This window comes from Pteronotus mesoamericanus, unplaced genomic scaffold, assembly GCF_021234165.1.
Source record: "Pteronotus mesoamericanus isolate MK-2021 breed Mesoamerican mustached bat unplaced genomic scaffold, CSHL_Meso_final contig_105, whole genome shotgun sequence".
NCBI lineage: Eukaryota > Metazoa > Chordata > Mammalia > Chiroptera > Mormoopidae > Pteronotus > Pteronotus mesoamericanus.
In genome coordinates this window covers 18,708,669-18,731,229 of record NW_026555006.1, presented here as the reverse complement: position 1 = coordinate 18,731,229, position 22,561 = coordinate 18,708,669, and the positions used below count along the sequence as shown (strand labels likewise).

Genomic DNA, 22,561 nt, shown 5'->3' with positions numbered 1-22,561 from the left:
GTCATCCCACAAACCTAAAGGTAGCCAGTTCAAATCCTGGTCAAGGCATGTGGCTGGGTCATGGACCAGATGCTCTGGGTGAGGGTGTGCCAGAGGCAACCAACAGATTGCTGTTTCACCCCCATACTGATGTTTCCCTCCCTCTCTTTTTCCCCCCCTTTTCCCTATGTCAAAAAATAAATAAATAAAATCTTAAAAAGGGCCCAGGAATACAAGTTAATTTTTATAATATAGAAATAGCACAATAGAATGCATTTGACAATTAGGTTTATTTTTTTTAAAATAGTAAATACAGCCTTAAATTGGTAGAATTTCACAGTAGACTTTACATCAATTTATTTTTGGCTTACCATAATTAGGAGCAAACCATTGCTTTAAGAACTATATGAAAAATCACACTTGATTTCAACAATATGAAAAATCACACTTGATTTAAAAACATTCATTTAATAATTTAAATTCTTGAGAAAACATCAAAAGTGAATAATCACTATACTGTAAACATGGTCAATATAAATCTTAAGCATTTAAAAAAAAAAAAGCACAATCCAAAAAAGCAACCCAAATTTTACCTCCTTAAGAGGCAAATAGGTACCAAAATTAACAAAAAGATATTAACGGAATTGATCTGTCAATGATAATAAGGGAAAGAGGTAACTGTTTTCAATAGGAGTGATCCCTGGAAAATTACAGCTGTGAAAGGAAATGAGGTCCCTTAAAATTTTCACTTGAACATTCTGCAAAAGTTCATTCATGGTCCCTTCAATTATTCAGATTAGATGATCTCTCAGGAAGCAACTTCTAATAGCAGTTTTGGTATGCGAAGTTCAACGTGCATTTGGAGAATGCTGTAATAACGGTGCACAAGAAAAACAGGTTGTTAAATATGCTGGCAATAACTTCACCTGCTCTTTAAGGACTCTTTTCTGAATGCTATCATCTTTTAAATCTGGACTTTCACTGAGTTCCCTGCACATTTATACACCCTGTTTATTGTAGGAAGAGAAAACTTTTAAGCATTCACAGCAAGCCCTCTCTCTATAAATAAAGTGAGCCCCACCAAGATCAAGCACATACCCTCATACACACACACCCACAAACACTAAAGTACTAAAACTTACTGCTGCCTTCAAAGCTTGATCTAAATCTTCCAGTAGGTCTTCTTTATCCTCTAAGCCCACAGAGAGACGAATCAGTGTGTCACTAATCCCAAGGACCTCTCTGTGGCTCTTAGGCACTGATGCATGGGTCATAATTGCCCTGGAAGGAAGAGTAAGCACATTTTTGATCACTATATTATATCAGTGGAGGCATAGTTCTGACTCATAAGTTGCAGTTATCTTAAAATTTTTTCTACACTATCAAATTCTTCATACACCTATAATTTTCCACAGGCAAAAAATAAGAACTTGTTAATATTATCTTTTTAAGTCATTATTTTAACTGAAATTCACAATCTTTTATCATTTTTATACCATCAGTAAGGTGTACTTAGTCTAAACGCTCCTCCTGCATGGAAGCACGGGAGAGGGAAAGACATAGCCTCCCCAGTGTGGATTTTAATACCTTGCCTGAATGAGGCCTTGGTCAAAAATCATATACCCCATAACCAGCCAGCTGGATTTATAAGAGGCCTCTTAAGACCAAGAGCTAACCAGACTTAATTTCCTCTGGATCAATGAATCAATCCATAATTGGACCTTCTGAGGCAGATCTGGTAAAGGCTACCTAGGATCACTAGTAACAGCCAGTGTACATTAAGAATTCGGCACATAACCCAGGTACAGAGGTAAGGCACCTACCATGGGTCATGCACTATAGAATTGGGAAACCAAGAAGAATGAGATTATTTTCTTTACCCTAGGTAACAAAGCAGGAGCTAAAGACTATGATAATTCGCAAAACAGAGTAGTTAACAGCAAATGCCAAACCCGCGTGACAATAAGAACTGCCAGAGTTCAGAAGAGGGAGAAACCTCTGTGGGCTAAGGCATCATGGAGGAGCTTAGAGTCTTTCTGAGCCCTGATACACGCACTGCCACCAACACTCAGCCTTTCCCTGCACACCAGCAGCACAGTCAATATCTAAGCTGCTTTCTCCCATCTCACTTCAGACCCATGGAAAGAAAATCTCCGTCACGGTCGAAGTAAATGGATTTCTTTCATCACTCTAATGAAGTTTTACACATAAACACCCTCCTTAAAATGTTCTGCCTTTTCAGGGTCTTAATTCCTTTAAAAAGTGTGCACAGGAAGAAATAAGTTAGTCCTCTGAGACCAATAGACTTGGGTATGAATCTCAGCCCTTCCACACACTGGCTATGGGGACTTGTAAAACTTACTTGTCCTCAGAGTAGACTTCCTTATCCGACATACCGGTAGTTATCATTTACCGTATGCTTGCCATGAGACAGGCACTCTAGGTCATTTATGTGCATAATTAATTTTAATGGATAAAAATTGTATATAATATTTATTTCAAAATTTTGTCACAGCCATTAATGAAAGGAACATATAAAAAGGACTTACAAGTATGTGGAATGTACTTGTAATATAGTAATGTAGGAGATGGCTAATAAAAAATAATTCATAATGGTAGTCAACCTTTTATTGGGCACTTAATATGAATCAAGGCATTAGCTTAGGAATTATTTTTCCCCGTGTTCTCACAACAACCCTAAGAGCTGGGCACAGTATTATCCACATTTTACACGTAAGAAAACTGAGGTTGAGAGAAGATCAGTAACTTTTCTAAGGTCATGAAATTAATACACATTTTCAGGCTGGGAGACCAACCCAGTGCATACTGGCTCTGCTTCCTCCCTCTCTTATTGCAATGCTGCACTAGTTGCAGCCAAGTTGGGAGACACAGAAGGAGGGTGATAGAACAGACAAGCTCTGACCTAAATTCATTCATCTACTGGCAATGGGGTTATGACCTTGCTGGAGCGCCTGAGGACCAAGCAACTTTAAACCAAATCTGGAGAGGTTTATTTTTAAAACTGGCCTTAAAGTAACACACACTTCATTCCTGTGAAAAATAACCCAACTTCCTATGCTGAGTGTGCCCTCTTGTGCATCCAGACTTTCTAGCAGGCATTTCCTTGAAAGGCTAACAAAACCTATAGATGTTATCTTAATTATTTGAATCATTATTTGGGCATCTTTTTTTTTTAACTTTGTGAAATTTCCTAACTATCCCCTGAAGCTGTAGGCTACTATGAGAGGGTAGAAAATGTGCATAAATTTTAGTAATCCTTCAGCACAGTGCTTCCAGAAAATGTTTATGGAAATGAAAACACAAAAACATACGATGTGCATTTAGTACAGTTAAAAATTATTAGGTGGCCTGACTGGTGTAGCTCAGTGGGTTGGGCACTGGCCAGCAAACAGAAAGGTCGCTGGTTGAATTCCCAGTCAGTGCACATGTCTGGGTTGTGAGCGAGGTCCTGGTTGGGGGCATGTGAGAGGCAACTGATCTATGTATCTCTCACACATCAATGTTTCCCTCCATTTCTCTTTCCCTTCCCCACTCTCTAAAAATAAATAAATAAAATCTTTTAAAAAATTATTAGGTGATGCTTTTGATTGCAATAATTAACAATATATGGTCACAGTAACATATAGTGAAGTCAGGATATAGTTCAGGAATGTTTGATGGGACAGGTAATCAATAAGTGATCATTATTATTTTAATTAAGCACCTTTTATAGATAAAAAATTGGAGCTCAAAGTTTATGTAATTGGTAGAACAGGTCTCAAATCAAGATCCAGGCTGCTTTTAGCTCCCTTCACTGCAAAACCTCAAGACTGAAGTCATTAATATATTCCCATGTGACATTTGAGTAATCATCAGCAAAACTTTCTCAATACATTTCCTTGCTGTAAAATAATATGCTGTACTCTCTAATCATAGGCTGCTTCATATTCTAATATCCTCTGGTGCTTTAATAAAATTAAATTAATTGATTGGGTCAGATAGTGAAGGTCCAGGAGTACCAAGTTAGATTTTGCATTTACCTTGCCAACAACATAGAGCCATTCAAGGTTGAACAGAAAGTAAATGTATTTGATGATATCTAGTTGGGCCCCCCTCTGGCAATCAAGGTGTGAAGGTATTTCATCAGAGACACATTCCCCATTTGCCAGGGGGCCTTGAAATCAGCCCTTCCAGGACAGTCTCCCACCTCCCTTCCAGAGCGGAATGGGATAAAACAAGTATCCCTGTGCCAAAGACCAGAAAGCCTACTGTACAACTGCTGCTGGAATCTCCTTCAGACAGAACAGGGGTAGAAGCAAAATTCGGGAGGACACTGATAAGTAGCCTCCATTAGATTTCATCAGTATCTCCATTCTGTTGAGTTAGAGTCTGTTCTGATTAGATAGTACCATACTGTTCTGATCATTAAGTATCTTGAATTACATCTGGTTTTATCATACTCTTTTTCCAAATGATCATGAAAGCTAGCATCAAAATTAAAACATATGAGAAAGAAAAATATACTTACGGAAGTTCAGCAAGACTCTCATAACCACCCAAGCTCTCAGCCAGAGTAAATAACTATGACAAAGAAAATATTAATTTAGACCTTCCACTAAAATAAGAATACAAAATCTAAAAATAATTTTTTTTAAAAAAATAGCCCTGGGACAGAGGGTGGAACATAGTGATTATGAATAAACTCTAAACTGGGCAAGAAAGTCAGAGAAAAAATGAGAATAAAATCCATAACAATGATTTCATTAATTAGACATATCTTGCGTAAACTTCTAAAACACTAGAAGTTCATAAAGGCTAATCTCTTATACCTTCCTAATTTGGTCCTATACAACTCTTCTAAAAATTACTCTCACAGCCACATTAAATTAAACATACACTACTATCTTTCTGATTTTAGAAGTGGACAAATTTTAGATACCATGGGGGCTTTGACTCATCTGGTAGCATCCTAATCTTTAAACCTACAGTACTTAAAACTCAGACTTTACCGCATCAGGTCAATGTAACCTCAGTGTGTGGTTATGTAGGCCTCTCTCCCAGGGCCCCCGAGAACTTCCTGCCACTGTGAAATGTAGACAAACGCCTCCTCCCTTCCCTCACCCCAGGCACATGCAGCCTGGGAGGCACAGGGTGTGGAAAGCCATTCTTAGGCTGGATTTCAGCATAGACTCCCACATTATACTAAAAAAACCCCTCTTCTTTGAGGCCTCACATAATATATCATTTGGAGAGGGGGTGTACTTTTAAATAAATTTGAAACCAATGCACTAGAATATTCTGTCTCTCTCAAATTGATGGCAGTATCTGGAAAGTTAAATATGTAAACACATTCAGATATCCGTTACCACACCAAAGTCATTTTCTAACCCGATGCACGTCATGATAAAGAGATGTGTGGGTGTGACGTGCAGGTTCAAAACCATGGATTTGAGAGATAATGAACTGCTCTGTCTTTCCTCAACAATTTAAAAATCAATTGGTTGTTACAGAACAGTCATGGAAATTTAAAGCACAGCACAGGGAATATAGTCAATAATATTCGAATAACTCTGTATGGTCTCAGATGGGCGAGCAATGTATTGGGAAGATCACTCAGTACGTTATGTAATGTCTAATCATTGGGGCGTACACCAGAAACTAGTATAATAATGTATGTCAACCATAATTGAAAAATAAAAATGATTTTAAAATGGAGGGGGAAAAGGAAGTTTACCTTTAGGTTCTTGAGGAAAGTCTCAGCATGGTGAAGAGTGCCCTTAATATAAAAGGTCATCATCCCAGAGCAACCTGTGCACTGACGTTTTGCCAACTCATACTGAGGATGAGAGGGCAGCCCTGTAATAAAGGCTTATTTTAGGATTAAACTTGTAATTTCAAAACAAAGAAAAAAATCAGTTTGCTTAAGTAAGCTACCACTATGCCTAATAATGAGCTTTACATGACGGTCACAGCTGGCTACTTGTTCTGGCCCCTGTCTCCATCTCGCTAGCTTCATGTTTTTTTAGGTTTTATGTATTTATTTTTAGAGAGATGAAGGGAGAAATGGAAACATCAATGTGTGGGTGCCTTTCGTGTGCCCCCTTCTGGGGACATAGCCCACAACCCAGGCATGTGCCCTGACTGGGAATCAAACCAGAGACCCTTTGGTTCACAGGTCAGCACTCAATCGGCTGAGCCACACCAGCCAGGGCTATACTTCCTTACCTACAGTGCATATAGGGCATTTAATCTCCTATATACAGGGTGAGGCAAAAGTAGGTTTACAACTGTTTGTGTAGAAAATGACACAATAAATAATAAATGATAATATAAGAATAAACTGTGTGTTTCATGTACTCACAACAGCAAAACTACTTTTGCCCTACCCTGTATTTCTGCCTTGGCTTATTAAAGCTCTTTGAGGGTAAGAATCATGTTTGATGCTCCGGTATATCCAAGACTATGTGCCTAGATACCTAAGTATAAAATAACTATTTACTTAAGACCACACCGCCACAATTTAAAAGACTGGTAAAATAAATTCAAATAGTAACACTTAAGTCTGATAACTCCACCTGAGGGTTTCTTCAGGTTGTGGGATCTGAAGGAATTCAAAAACAAAGTAAGAGAGCTTTGGGGGAATTTTGGTACTAAGTATCAAATCTCAAATTGAGATGTATTAAGTTCCAACTTAAATCAGATAAAAGTTAGAGCTAATGCAGAATAGTAGACTAGCAAATCAAGGGGAAAGTACCACGTTGCAATCCTGAAATAGGTACAACAAACCTGCATGCTAAAGACTATCACTGGAAAATCTAATGAAGCGATTTCCAGCCAGTGTTGCTGCAAGAATTTTTAAAACATGCTTTACCTGATTTAGTCTGGGGCACTGACCTCTTTTCCCCTAGATGGTCAAATAAAAAATGACAACAGCCAACACAACAATAGCTGTCCAGTGTGAATGAATCAAAATTATACTGATTTTTTTGTCAGACTGGCAAAAGATGTATTTTTTTAGTGTGCTGTCGAATTTTAGAAATTACTTAATGTGTGCCATGAGATGGAAAAGGTTGAAAATTGCTAACCTAATGCATAAGACTAATTTCTTAAAATCCAAGCATCCACTAGACCATAGGCAACACAAGGCCAGAGGCCACGTCTACCTTCTTTACCACCGGACCCACGCCACAGAGCCAGACACACACCAGTGTTCAACAATCAAAGAACAGAAAAATATATGAAAGCAACTAACTCACAAATAAATGCTACATACACAGGATGCTTAGGATAACCCTCACAATCCCAAGGATATGAGCTTAGAAATCAGATTAACATACCAGGATAAATAACCTTTTCTACCAGAGGATGTGATTCCAGAAACTGAGCAACTGCCATTCCATTTTCAAAATGCTTCTGCATTCGGACTTGTAGAGTCTTCAGGCCTCGATTGCAGAGGTAACAGTCAAAAGGAGAGGGGACTGCTCCAAGCGCTGAAAAATAAACATACCCTGGGTTAGTGTGAAGGTGGGTAAGAACCCACAAAATTCTGGCCCCTCTTTCTCAATACAGTGTCTCTGAGAAGCCAACTACAAAACCCAATGCTTAAGTTTTTCTCTTTTTTTGGTGGGGGGTAGAGGGAGTGGGAATTAATGTAGCAAATCAGAAGCATGAAAATGAAGCATAAAATAAGCTTAGAGAAATAGGCTTTAAAATGAGAGGGAAAATGAATATCTTGAACCTGCATACAAACACAATAACTTCTCAAATATGAACATAAGCAGTCCTTCTTATGATCTTAATAGGATGACATACTGCACATAGCTGAAACTTGTATTTCTTTGAAAAGTATTACAATATAAGGGGGAAAAAGCAGTTCAGCTCCTGTCATTACTGAATGTTCCACTGACATTCTATTTAGCTTTTGTCTAAAGCAGCCTATGACTTTACATGTTCCCAGGATACAGAGCACACTCCTACTTTTTATAATAAATGAAACTTACCAAGCATTGAGTTTGGTTTTCCCTCCTTTTGTTATTTTAATACTGATTTCCTTGAAGGGCATTCTTATCCCTAATTATGTTTGTATCATGTGTCTGTCAAACTGTAATAATTAATCAAATTCTCTTTAAATACTCCTATCGATACTGAGATAACTAAACAATCTAAACAAGAAGTGATGTGTAGACCTCTGTTGAAAAGTGGAAGTTTATATCTTAAGTGCTATTTAAAATTCAACACTATTCCAGATATAAAAACACAGTATAAGAAAGCCAACATGTCAAATGTTTGGGTGTTTTTTAAAAGAAAATATCCATTAAGTCTTAAAACTAAAAATTCACTTGGGCTTGATATTATAATCAGAATTAACATGGACTTGCAAAATAACAAATCTCATCCTGTGTGTCATGTTGTAAAGCCCTGTTATGCTCTAACTATATCCTTTTAACCTTATTTTCCTGCATTCCTCTAAAGAGCCAAATTTTTCACCTTTATTTCTCATTTCTTTCTAAATTAGTATAACACTATCACTTCACAATATTTAGTGGAAACACAAATATTAAATGTAGTCCCTCTGAGAGCATAGAAGGATCCAGATCTTTTAATACTTACAATTTTGCAAGAATCGAAGCCTATCATGGAGGCTCTCAGAATTAACGGACACTAAGCCCATGACAACATCACTGTGGCCTAGAACAAAAAGTATTAAGTTAGAAACAATGTATGTTTTTTCTCCAATTTATAATTTCTAAAATATGACTTTCACTTGAAAAGACCCTGAAAAAAAGCCCAATAGAATAAGTTTAAATAAACTTTATTGAATTCGAAAATAGCAAAAGTCATAACCTAAAATAATAAAATAAAAACCATATAAAAATAAATGTTTCTTTTTAAGCTGTAAGCAGGATAAAAACATAATTTTTTAAACAAATTTTAATCTTCTGCTTAGAAGTCATGAGCCTATTTTTGTCTGCTATGAATAAAATCTTAATATTTAATCAAAGTATAATTCTTTCACTTTCTACATGAGTCGGAGAAAACCTGAATAATAGCAGAAGGAATCAAAATGTCAAGCCCTGTGCTATTTTCTTCGATCCATGGAAAAGAACATTCAAAGTATAGATTCTGCATTTCTTACCATTCATATATTTTGTTGCTGAATACATACAAATATCAGCTCCCAGAGCCAAAGGTCGCTAAAAAGAAAAAAAGTTTTTATTTTAAATAAGAAATCACTTAAAATATTCTTCATTACTTGCCTATTTGTTACTATAACTATCATTTTTAGTCTAATTTTTTAAAAGTATGTACACTTTAAAATTTTCCAGGATCTCTAATATAAACATTCCCTTTCCATCCTCCCCCAAATAAAAACACAAAGTATTGGACCCAATAGTCAATCCAATGGCCCAAATTTTTTAGGAATAGCAGAGAAACTCAGGTCAGCAGGTCTTCTGGAACTGTTTCTTTAGAGCAGTTCCTGACTGACCCCTAAATTTATGACCTACAGCAGAAATGTTGGCATTCTTATGATTCAATAGTCATGTAAAATAATTGACTAAAACATTCACCAATTGTTATGTCAAGTAAAACTAATCTGTTAGATTTTTAATCATTAAAACCTGACAATGTATGTTGTGCTTATTCACTTGGTTTGCCATGATCTTGATTCTTAATTACTCTTTTATTATACTAGTTTTGCCAAACTTAAATCACCTATAAAGAAATTAGATTGGATTGTTTTTCCTCATCTGATTGTTCTGTAGATTAATCTTTTAGTCTTAATATTTCTTTGCTGTAATCACCTTATCACTAAACAATATATTATCAACATCTTCCCATTTATATTTTCTTTAAAATAAGTGATGGAGTCACACCACATGATATCTAAGGTCTCTTACAGGACTAACATTCTGTAAACTCTATGGTCAAAAGAAAAACCAGTAACTAGCATCTGTTGATCTCATTATGTGCCAAGAACCATGTTAAATGTTTTACATATGCCAGTGAAGCACTGTGCAAAATGCAGGTTCCAGAAGAAGTAAGACCTGCTTGAGTGTGGTTGGTAGGGCACGTGAACATCTCACACGAGACGGACAGCCATTTGAACATTTCACCTAAAATGCCCTATGGTGTGCCAGAGTGTGATATTGTTATGTTACAGAATTACATGCTTATGGTTCTGTAATAAAAGGTTTTGTAGCCCTGGCTGGTGTGGCTCAGTGGGTTGAGTGCCAGCCTGTGAACCAAGGGTCGCCGGTTCGATCCCCAGACAGGGCACATGCCTGGGTTGTAGACCAGGTCCCGAGTTGGGGGTGTGTGAGAGGCAACCGATCAATGTATCTTTTGCAGATCAATATTTCTCTCCCTTTCTTTCTCCCTTCCTTCCCGTCTCTCTAAAAATAAATAAAATCTTTTAAAAAAATTATAATAAAAAGGGGCATTGCCCCAGATCCTGTATTTCACCTAACTCAATAAATTAGTACTTTTATGACTCTAATTGTACAGATGAAGAAAAGAGACTAAGAAAAATAAAACAGATCACTCAGATTAAAAAAACAAGACAAACAAACAAACAAAAAACAGTAGAACCAGGGCTCACACCCAGACTACCTGAATCCAGAGGCTCTACTCTGAAACTTTTATGCTGGTATATCTGTCTATTTTGCCTTTTGTGAGACTCACAGAAGATCCAGAAGACAAAATTCAGGCAAGAAAGAGAATATACACACTTTTAATGAGGATAAAACAGTGAAAGGACCATTTCAGAAGGTGTATTTTGCAGAATCAATGCATGTGGTTGCCTAGGAACAATGACTCTGACTAATTCAACTGGAATGACTCCAGATTGAAAAAAAGCAAACTGTCATCCCTGTCATGAGCAATGTGATGTGGGCTTCGGGAAAGTAGAAAAACTGGACCTTTTTTAGTGATGGTAACAGGAGAAAGAGGGCCAAGGCTGATGAGTAATAAGCTGTAACAACTCACGCCATCACGCCATCTCTTTGGGAAGATACAAGACTCACCATAACTCAGCCAGATCAATCCTACGTTGTATCGGCTTTAAGGGGTACACGGGGCAAGAAACTGAGATAAAGAATCTAAGAATGAAAATCACCTGTGACAAATAGATAATGCTAGGAGATTTTCACTTAGAAACACACTATCTTATCAGGTTTTCTGTTACAAGATGATACAAGAAGCATCTAAAGATACAGTCAACACTCTATTGCAGTGGTCCACATCCACAGATTCAGCCAACCATGGATGGAAAAATATTTGAAGAAAAAGTTATACATTGCTGACAAGTACTATGTAGTTAGGCCTAAATTGCTTATGTTTGTACAGAATATGTACAGACTTTTTTTCCTTGTCATTAGTCTCTAAATAATACAGTATAGCAACTACTTACATGGCATTTCATTGTATTAGATATCATAAGTTACCTAGAGCTGAATTAAAGTATACAAGGGAAAGTGCATGAGTTATATACAAATATTATGCCGTTTAATATAAGGTACTTGAGCATCTGTGGATTTTGGTATCCACAGGGGTTCTTGAAACGGATACCAAGGCATCGCTGTATGTATATCATTAAGATAAGTGGCTGTGAAACTATCTGAATACAACTTAGCCAGGAGGAGTATTTTAGGAAAGGGAAATATAATATGGTAATGCCTTCTGAATAAAATGAAGGAAGGTGAAGAACAGGCTTAGGCAAACTGCCAGAAGGTCAGCTAGTCACAGGAAGGCAGAAGCCTGGCCAAACCTCAGGCACCCAAAACAGAAGGGGTAGAAATGTAAACAACTGAGCTTGTAAACATGTGCCTAATTGAAGAGCTGAAGAAAACGAGCTGGGGTTTCAGGAACTCTGTATAATAAAGGTGAACTACAGAAAGTTTAGTAAGAATGACCATGAGGTCCAAGCAGAAAGGAAAGAGCAGAGAGGAGGTAACTCTTAATAAGGAAAGGAAACAAAATTAGGTTGCTCAGAGGAAAGGGAGGGAAAATGAAGAGATGGTGGGACAGACAACTATTCAATTACAGATATCCCAAGATGATCTACAAAAAGCAGCAAAATGGAACAGAAAGGAAGAAGAATCTGGAAAAAAGTAAGAGATAAAAAAGAAAGAAATGAAGGATAAATGGGAAGCTTTGGGGATAAGGAAAGATGTAATGTAGAGGGATAGTTAGAAAAAAAAGATAGTTTAAAAGGAGCACTCTTAAATACTTATAGCTACAATGTGAAACATACAGTAGAAATTTATAATACAAATAAGCCAAAGGGCTATGCATAAAGGGTTATGCATAATCTATAGGTGCTGAGGGAAGAGAAACTAGAAAGGGAGAGAAATGAATAAACATTATATGTGACATACATTAAGATGTCACTGAGTACAGCTTTTCTTTTCCTTTTATTTGGAAGATCAATCAGATAAAAACCTATTAGGGATGACTGTAAAAATAATATCACTAACTTGTAACTAGCACATAAACAATCAAGTCTCTACTATGTGCAAGGCACCGACAAATACAATCACAAAATAAGGCCACATCTTTGGAGAATTTACACTCCTAAGAAATCCTAAAAGCTTTAATTAAGACAACATGTAAAACAAAGTCCCATACAAGATATTAACCTAAGGAAAGGAAGGACTTGTTCACATTAAAATCATGTTCACACTCATAAAATCTAATCGTAGTTATTGAGTAGACATAGAATTATATTTGGGTCTTCTACCATTGGTTAATATCTTTTCAATCCAATTACAGCTGCCTGTGTAGTCTACTCATCGTACCAAAAATTTTATTTACATTTACCTGGAAATATGCCGACATGAAAGTGTTATCCACGACCAAAATAATGTCTCCGTGTTTATGGACAGTATGTGCGCAGGCTTCAATGTCAATCATCTTCAAGTTAGGGTTTGTGGGAGTTTCAACCCAAACAAGCTAAAATAATTCAGTAAATGACAAGTCTATAAAAAACACTGTACAAACATACATCCCACACCTTGCAACCATCTGAGAGGATATATCAGAAGAGCCTGGATGATGAAGTTGAAAGGTTCAAATGTGAATCTTAGCACCCATAAATTTCTGAGAGGTCATAGCTAAGTAACTTGCCCTCTATATTCCTCAAATTTTTCATCTGTACAATGGGGTTGGTAATATTTACCTGATAGAGCAATTGTAAGGATCAAATGAGATAGTATGCATGAAAGCAGAAAAGTACGGAAATTAGTTATTGTAATTATTTTCCATAAAAAAGAGGATGTGTTCCAAAGACATAATTCAGTGTCTGGAAATTTTATTCTCAAAGATAATACATATTGTCTAAGGTTACATCCTAGAATTTTTATTGAAGAGGATGCCAAAAATGTCCTTGATATTAACTTAAATAATGGCAGATGCACTAGAAATTATAAAATAAGTGCCCAGGACTTGAAGAGCAAGAGTCTAAGAATAAAGAAGAAAAGTAGCACACACAACACAAAACCTGGCTACAGCTCACTTAAGAAAGAGAGAGTATCATATATATCTATAGTCCAAACTCTAGCACAGCTCAAGCACATAGTGGATGGTTGACAGCTATTGAAAAGACAAAAAAAAAAAAAAGAATTCTATTTGTTAAACACGGTATGACATTATCTACTGATTTTTTTAAAGTTAATATTTTGTATTACATAAACAGGCAAAAATCTAGAGATTTACTGTGGAAAAGATAAGGTAGTTCAAGAAATGTACAGTGTACAAGAATTGAATTACTTAAAGAATCTATAAAAATTATTTCTGAGTTAGTATTTATTATTCCCACTCATTAAATACTAATACTAATAATAATTAGCCCTGACTGGTGTGGCTCAGTGGGTTGGGCATCAGCCTGCAAACCAAAAGGTCACTGGTTCGATTCGTGGTCAGGGCACATGCCCGAGTTGCAGGACAAGCCCCTGGTTGGGGACTGAGAGGCAACCAATGTTTCTCTCACATCAATGTTTCTTTTCCCCTTTCTCCCTCCCTTCCACTGTGTTTAAACATAAATAAATAAAACCTTTAAAAATAATAATTAAAATTAAAATAAGCAAATAAGTACAAAGTAGATTTACATGCAAAAAAATAAGTGCATAGTAGTTTTACATGAAAAAAATCTACTTTTTCAGGGGGAAAATATATTAATTCAAGTCAGTAAAGAAACACTACATAAAGTTCTGTTGACAAGAATTAATATACTCACAATTTGCTTTCCTTCCTTAGAAAGACAGAACAGCTATTTTAATTAAGTATCTTTTCTCCCAAGGAAGATTTAAAAAAAACTAGTTCCTTTGAAAATAAATCTTAATCACTCAAAGTTCACCCTGGTGTTAATCTTTAACGTATTTGTGTGAAAAAAGATTTTCACTTTTTAGCAGACACTGCAACATGACCTTGAATACAACTCAAACCTTCTAATCATTAGCAAAAAGTTGGAAAGGACTGACTTATAAAAGAACTGGTCCTTCTTTTACCCACTCAGAATTTAAATGAGGTCCCAAGAAAGAATATCACATATGCTATTCACTAAGAGACAAAACACCTTCCGGTGGCATACAAGCTTCCCAGGATGGAGGCTAAAGATTGCTAGTGGCTCATTCTCTACTTCCATTATTTTGCTGAAGTATCCCTTAGAGCCCTTAAAAAGCCACTATACTTAGGGTTCAGGGGACTTGGCAAGCTTCTTTTTCTGTAACCCAATTTCTGTGATGACTTCTGTTACCAATACTAGCTTGGTAATGCAGTTAAGAATTGTGTGCTTTTGCTAACAAATTTTTTATAAGTTATCATGTACTGGGAACTGTACTAAGCATTTCATATGCCTGATCTCTGTCTTATTTCATATGCCTTTAATTCACACAACCACCTTTCTGTAAAGCAGGTACAATTATCCCCATTTTTGCAAATGAAGAAATTGAAACTTTGTTCAAATTATTTGCCTGTAATCACACACCAACCATGATGCAGAATTAAGCTTTGAAACCCACTCTGGAATTTATGCGCCAAATCATTATACTATAATACTTAGGTGACAACAGACCTATTTTATTCTTGTTGATGGTTTCCAATGGCTCTGATAAAATTTGTTATTCAAATTTAAATTATGTCCTCCATTAAACAGAAATGATGAAAACAAAACATCACAGGGAAAAAGACAAAACTGAAAACTGAGTACCTTGGTTTTTGGTGTAATGGCTTCCTCTAGTAATTTAGTTTTGGAACAATCGACAAAAGAAATCTTTAATCCAAATTCAGATGCCACCTTATTGAAGTACCTGTTTGTACCTGAGGCAGAAGAAAATCAGAAGAAATGGCAAGGACATTGTATTAAGAATGTTCATTCCTTATAATCATTAAGAATGTTAATGAGCCCTGGTTGGTGTGGCTCAGTGGATTAAGTGCCAGCCTGCAAACCGAGAGGTTGCTGGTTTGATTTCCCATCAGGGCACATCCCTGAGTTGCAGGCCAGGCCCCCAGTTGGGGGTATGACAGTTGATCAATGTTTCCTTCACACATCATTGATGTTTCTCTGCTCTCTTTCTCCCTCCATCCCCTCACTCTAAAAATAAATAAATTATTTAAAAAAAAGAATGTTAATGATTATGCCTTATAGATATAGTTAGTCACCTTAAAAACACTACTAAGTGTCAATTGCCAAGAAAAATACATCTAAGAGCAATTCTACTTTGGTTAAATATTTGGGCTATCACATTGTAAAGAATATAAGGTTTAGCTTTTCCTTAAAAAAAGTTAGTCAAATAGAACATAGTTGATATCTACAGCAAGAAGCATAAAGCAGAAAATGTTTCTCAAAACACACAATCTCTACTCTTCAAATATTAAGGGGCACGCTCCCCAAAATATCAATGTCTTTTTTTAACAATTTCTTCATAGTACTCAAATCTATAATAAATGAACCAATGTCAATGAATTATTCAAAATGAATTTTCAATCCAACTATACTTTGGTAATACAAGAAAACTGGTTATTATTCTTTGTACTTTCTCAACATTTTTATTACACAGTTCTGAAAGTTCTAATAGAAAAATGAGAAAATATAAATCAAACTAGAGTTTATAATGAAAGAAGATAAATCATGCATCTTTGTATAATTTCTTTTATAAGTCCTGTTCTGGGATTTGATTTTTTACATATGCAAAATTTAAAGGGAAAACTGCTATTATTAACAGTTGACCAAAAACAAACAAACCAATACTCTGAACTTTTATACTGAACTACTGATGTTACGTAGAGACTGACCTTAGATAACACAAGATTGAAAAATAGTACAAAAGGTTGTTAAAAATCAACAGCAAGTTTCAAGATTTTGTGCTATTTTTGCCATGAGGTTTTTATAATGCATTATAAAAGTAACAAAATGTTTGAGATTTTATCATTTCAATTCAACAAACTATAATAGGGACCTAATATAAATATACAACCCTTCATAATTTCTGGTCGGTGAGTCCCTGACAAATTTAAGTCTTTGTTCAAATACGATAACAATATTCTGGAAATCACATTTTAATTATTTGGAAGCATTAGGAATACACATGTATATTTGCAAAAAATGTTGCTATTGTTTTGAACACAAAAATGAGTCTTGCTTAAAGGTAAGGGCAATGTCTTCTTTACCTACCCACTTGCCACTTAAACTAGCATTTAAACTCTTTAGAATGAAAGTTGTTAAATTTGGATTAACTGACAGGCTTCCACTTGACTCTAAAATTAAAATGATAAATGTTGGGTGTCACCTTAAATAAACTTTTTGGAGGAAAGGGTATATAACTTTCAAAAAATTTTCAAAACACTCCCTAAAACCACAAAAGAAGGAAGATAAAGGGATGGGTAGAGTTAAGTTCTTTTGAGAGTGACCTGGGTTACAATAGTTAATCTTCATTGCTGGTATAAATCTTAAAGTACACTAGAACATTCTCCTTTTAAACACTGTCTTCCCTAGAGCAGAATATGTCTAAAAGTTGATCCAGCCCTACATCCTCATTCCAACAGCTTGAATAAAATTATTATTATTCAGTCTCTCTTATGAGCTGTTCCAGAGCATGGACCTAGGCACTGATGCTTCTTTTTTACCAACTCTTAGCCAGCTTGGAGGTGTCCATTACACCTTCAAAAGATAATAAAGAGTCAGTAATCTTGGCAACATTGTTAATATAATGTAGGACCCACTTTGGTATCTTTAAATATCAGTAGACACAACACAAATGCAAGAGATCACCTACCTCCATATACATCATCCATACAAATAATGTGGTCCCCTGCTTTTAAGAGATGGGTAATAGTCATAGTGGCTGCTAAACCTGAAGCAAAGGCCAAATCTAAAATGAAAACCAAGTTAGAGTAAACCAAAAGGTCAGACCAATAGGTTAAAAACAACCACAGTATTCACTTGCATTATTTTATGTGCCTCTCTCTGCTAATGGGACATTCATCACTGCTGAGCCACCAGAAGTCGCCTGATGAATACCATCACAAAACCCCTTTTCCATTTCAGAGACAAAATATCTACATAATAAAAAAATATATATTTAAATTTGCTTTGGTTATAACATTTCTCTGAAACACTTCAAGTAAATAATTCTTTCATGAAATTCTGAGATAAAAGACCAATTGCCAATTAAATTACAGTTTAAAAATATCAGGCTCTAAAATTTCAAACTTGAAGAATAGAGCTAAGATATGATTCATCAACTATATGGCTGGGTAATTGAGCAAATCATTAAACAAAACTCAGAATCAGACCTGGGATATTTCTGATAAATTTAATAAATTTTAGTTTTAATTTTTAATGTGGAATCTTTTTAAACAAGTGTGATCTCATGTTGAAGAATCATAATACAAATAAATAATTTAAAAAATAACGGGTATTGTGCACATTAAATGTAAAAGAATATCAATAGATCCCCTTGATAATAAAAAAAAAAGTCACCTGTGAGTGGTAGAAGGGATGATTTAATTAACTTGAAAAATAAAATTGTGAAATCCTCTTAGAAAATTTTAGATTAGGATTACAGTTTTCTACTATGCAGATCTATGGTCCAATAAATAATTCACATAGAAGGCTAAACTTCAAAACCCAGTTAAAAACAACCATGTTTTCTGGATCCCACTTGAAAAAGGTGTCTGACATAAGAACACTCAGTCTTTATACCTCCTGCAGAAAAAAAGTGTTCCCAATACAGTACCAAATTTCAGCAATTTTGTGTTTAATCTCATCCAAGATAAAACCAACCCCTTTCCCAAAATCCCAAACCCACCCAATAATTCACGTTATTAATATTTCTTATAATTCCTACACCCTTGCTATGAGGAAACAAAGACTCCTATTTTCTATTCATTATTTTGCCCTCATTTATTATCATTTATATAAAAAATACAAAATGATTTAATAGCAATCCATTCCTTTACAAAAAAAATACAAGATTCAAGGATTAACCCCTAATCTCTGAAAGCACGCTATCCATAGTACCTGCCTATTGCAAATGTATCTTCCTGCTATTCTCAGGTACAAATAATCGGGTAAATGGACCAGAATATAAGAAAGCTTATATTGTCATAAACAGTGTTATAAAACTTAGTTAATTTTTATCCATTTATACTGATAGCTTCAGATAAGAGTATCTACATGAATACCAAATGGAAAATTCTGCCATTTTGCCCCTATTCATATTTATTTTTACCAAATAACTATACATATGCATAGTTTACCAGATGTGGGACCTTGGGAAGTAATTCAATGGTTTAACACAATAACTGTTTTGAACTAGCTAATCCTTTTTTCATTCCAGTTCTACATTCTGTGCTTCTGTGATTTTCTCTGTACACACAATAGATTCCAGACTTCACAACCTTCAAATTGGAAATCACTTACTGTACTTGGCCCCATCCAGTGCCGCCACTGCTTTTTCCAAGCAATTCCTGGTGGGGTTTCCAGAACGGCTATATTCAAAACCCTGAAGAAAAGAAGCCAGAGATCATTCTAAGGAACTTAAGTTTATTATCAGAGTCATAACAGAGACTACTCCACAATTACAGGTTCATTCTACTATAATGAATTTTTATTGATTTGTGGCATGTTTTGCCATTAAAAGCATAACAGTGCAGTGGTGTGGAGAGGCTCCAAAATCAGCCAAACCAAATTAGAGTTTTTTTGTCCGTCACTTATGAGCTACATGCCAACAGGTAAGTTATACTTAACATTTCCCAGAGTCAATCTCAATATTCGTAAATGGGAATAAAATACAGATATATAATTCACAAAATTACTGTGATAATAAAGGGACAATATACAGGTCCTCTCCATGGTGCCTAGCACATGCCTACTACTAGATAACTGGTTCCTTTTACTATTAGCATTATTATTATGTTAGACTTGTCTTTCTACCCATGAATCTGGGGACATCAAGAAAAGGGAATCACCTGAGCCAAGAGTTAACCTAATTCTAACCTGTATTTCATTTTCTAAGAAGTAAGAGATGCAAGTTCTGTTTAGCTTCCAACAGAAAGCTATGAACAGATTTACAAATGCTCAAAAAGATCAGATCTTGGCTCTACGTAAGTGACTCAAAAAATAGAGTCATTCTTGGCAAAGCAGCTCCACACATTACTTTCAAAATTTTGCATTGTTCCTTTTATGTGTGTGGCACCATACTAGCTGTGTTCATCCGGTCATTTCCTTTAACCCTTGTGATCTGCTTCATGGAAAGTAAAGCTAGATATCATAGGGAGTGTCACAGCCAGAACTCAAACCCAAGATTTATACATTGAGGAAAAATCCTACCACTTTCTGCCCTCCAGTCCCCCACCCCTGCCCCACCTGCCGTGGCACAAAAACAACACACAACCATGATTTACACCTTTGTCCCTGAATCAGGAGCTCCCAGTATTTATTTCCGTATATGTATTTGTTTTGTTGCTTTGTTCCTTTCTTTGGTTTTGACAACATGAGTAGGCATATTTTATAGAGCTCCAGATATTCTCGTCTTTCCTCACCATCACCTGCTTGATGTGACTTGCAGTTGTACTCACCAGACAGGAAAAAAAACCGCAAAAATCCTGTTTGAATTCATGTCGCCACAGAAAGGTACCCTATGCTTCCATAAATATTCATTGTAGAGACTTAACTTTGTTGGGGGTGGGGGAGAAGCATATTTTAGAAGCAAATTCCTACCCTCTTACCCTTCAATAGCTTTCCAAATGGAACTGTAGAATTAGATGCTCCAGTTACATTCTCTTTAGTGCTCTTAACTTGTTTTTTAAAGGTATTAAGAGGAGTTTGGATTTTACCATCCCTGCTGGCTCTTTGAAAACATTGATTAATATCATAGCTACATGGTTAACTTTTCTGCTGAAACTCCAGCAGCCCCACATTCACAAAACCCTGCACCAGGAAAAAGCCACATGCTGGGAAGGCAGGATGTGTGTTCATATATTGATTCCAAAATACAGTAGCTAGAAGTATCCTAAAACAAGAAATGCCCTTAGAACTCTACCTGAAAAAACAAAGGGTTAAGTCTAAAAGAATTTTCTTCAACTTAATATAACATACACACAAAAGAGGTTTTTGAAGTTTAATCAAGGTTTAGGACCTACAAATTTCATTTCACTATTTTTTTTCTGAACCTCAGAAATGTAATACTCCAGTATCTATCAGGTATGCTACCAAAATAGGAAAAAGTATGTGGTTAATAAAGAGGGCTCTCTCATAAGCCTTTCATGTCATTTATCTGTGACTCTGGGTCCATTCCTTTTCCATAAAAAGTGTACAACACCTGTCCCTCCACTCTAAGCTGGTTGTTTTAAGGATCAAATGAAAAAAGTATAAATGTGATCACTGTGCAATACCAAACTACTGAGCACTTATAATGTACCATGCAGTTTACCATACATATCAACAGCTTATGTTGTAGATACTATGATTAACCCCATTTACACAGAGTCAACCTGAGGCTTGGATAGGTTAGATAACTTTGCTTAAGGTCACCCAGCTCGGAAGAGGTGGTGTCAGAAATCAGTCCCAGGTCCTCTGACTACATGACTTGTGCTTCTACTTGATAAGCCCCACTGCTCAGGTGATGCAATGATTTAGATTATTGCTAGCATTGCTGAAGTACAGCACAATGTAGCCTAATGACTAAAAGCAGGGTTCAGAGCAGGGCTGGAATTCCAGTTCCACCACTTATTAGCTCTGTGGACTTGGGCTACTTGTCCATAAATCTCAGTTTTCTTTCATAAGAAAAATGAGAACATAGTTCAGACTAGGGCTGTTTTCAGGATTATCTGAGACAACACATGCAATACACATGATATACCACAGGTAAGTATGTATTTAGCACAAAGCAAGTACCCAGTAACTACTGATAGTTGAATACAGCTTTGGGAATGGTCTTGTGTCTAGGTGAGTAATGAAACCCTTAATTTTTTTTTATCTGACTCATTGTATTTTTATCATTGTTACTGCTAAAAGTAATCAAAGAAGTTATAACCCTCAGTTTTAAACTGCAAATTTGACAGAATCACATGAATTTCAGCCCAAATCTAGATGGTAAGTTGGACAAACCGTTCCTTCTAGTCCTGCTTATCAAAAGAAATATGATCACTGGACCATCCCATAAAAAGTTTTATTGCAAGGAGGATGACAGGTGTAGTAAGCATCTTCCCAGCTGCCTTCTCGATGAGTATGCCATTTTATACATTACTTGGGTGCCTTTTCAATTTGCAAACCATCTCTTTTCCCGTCCAACCCTGGATAGCCCCAGACAGACCCAGCTCACCGAGTGCTTGCCGGGAGCCCCTTGTTTGAACGTGGTGGACATGGAGATGGGAGTCACTACAGCTCGGGAGGTCCATTGCTCTGGTTCCTGGCCCACATGAATGGCCTGCGTGGCGAAGTGTTGGAAGCTAGGCAGGAATCCGTGAGGGGAGACGCCTTTTTTCTGCATGTTAAGCTGCGAAGGAAGGAGAGAGGAAAAGAGAGAGGAAGATAAAACTAAGAAACTGGCGCGTGAGGGTTTGAAAGAGACTCAGAGGAATCAGGCGAAAGGCAGCTGAAAAAACGCCAGCAACCGGCAGTGAACAGATGGCAGCCGGACACCGGGACTTCTGGCTGAGACTTTAGTGGCCTGAGAGGGATGTGATCCCCTCGGGGCGGAGCCAGCACGACCCAATGAGCGAAAACCCTGACGCAGTCCCTGCTTCTCATTGGCTGGGAGTGGAGGCGTTGCCCGGAGCGTCGCCGGGTCTTCCCATCCCGAAGCAGACTGTGGCTTGCAGCCGGAGTCCGTGTTTCCACGTGGTGCTTGTCCCTGCAGGCGAAATTCACTAGTCCCTTCCCTGAGGAAGCTGCCTTACTTGTTCCACTGAGCCACCCGGGCGTTTGTGTGACGTCGGGCGAGAGGTTCGCGGGAGACGGGACGAAAGGCTGGATTAGTGTGGAAACCGAGTAACCTGCATATAGGCCACACAAATAGCCTCCTCTCACTGCAGCCTTTGCCCTTGACCTTCCCTACTCCCCAACCCCCAACCCCAGCACCCT

At 36.7% G+C, this 22,561-nt stretch overlaps 1 protein-coding gene across 2 annotated transcripts; it reads right to left on the bottom strand.

The window, feature by feature from the left end:
- Positions 1-278: 278 nt before the first annotated feature.
- On the bottom strand, positions 279-22,145 carry CTH (cystathionine gamma-lyase). 2 transcript variants are annotated; one of them, XM_054574671.1, is made up of 12 exons: positions 21,801-22,145; positions 18,899-18,980; positions 17,250-17,345; positions 15,185-15,294; positions 12,799-12,930; positions 9,116-9,173; positions 8,590-8,667; positions 7,317-7,469; positions 5,714-5,835; positions 4,508-4,560; positions 1,122-1,260; positions 279-848 (listed from the first exon to the last, which is right to left on the bottom strand). In XM_054574671.1, the coding sequence occupies exons 1-12, from the start codon at positions 21,966-21,968 to the stop codon at positions 828-830; spliced, it is 1,212 nt and encodes a 403-aa protein (XP_054430646.1). In that variant the 5' UTR covers positions 21,969-22,145; the 3' UTR covers positions 279-827. The 2 variants fall into 2 exon arrangements, with proteins under 2 accessions (XP_054430646.1, XP_054430637.1); XM_054574662.1 differs by lacking the exon at positions 279-848 and having other exon boundaries at positions 1,080-1,260.
- Between the last annotated feature and the right edge of the window lie 416 nt (positions 22,146-22,561).

Bases quoted from the DNA above. Each gene is read 5' to 3' on its own strand.
- CTH (XM_054574662.1), bottom strand. From the start codon at position 21,968: ATGCAGAAAAAAGGCGTCTCCCCTCACGGATTCCTGCCTAGCTTCCAA. The intron at 8,668-9,115 runs GTAAGAAATGCA...TTTTTGTTCTAG, and splicing joins AGCAACAAAATATATGAATG to GCCACAGTGATGTTGTCATG. The intron at 1,261-4,507 runs GTAAGTATATTT...TCTTCCTTCCAG, and splicing joins GAGAGTCTTGCTGAACTTCC to GGCAATTATGACCCATGCAT.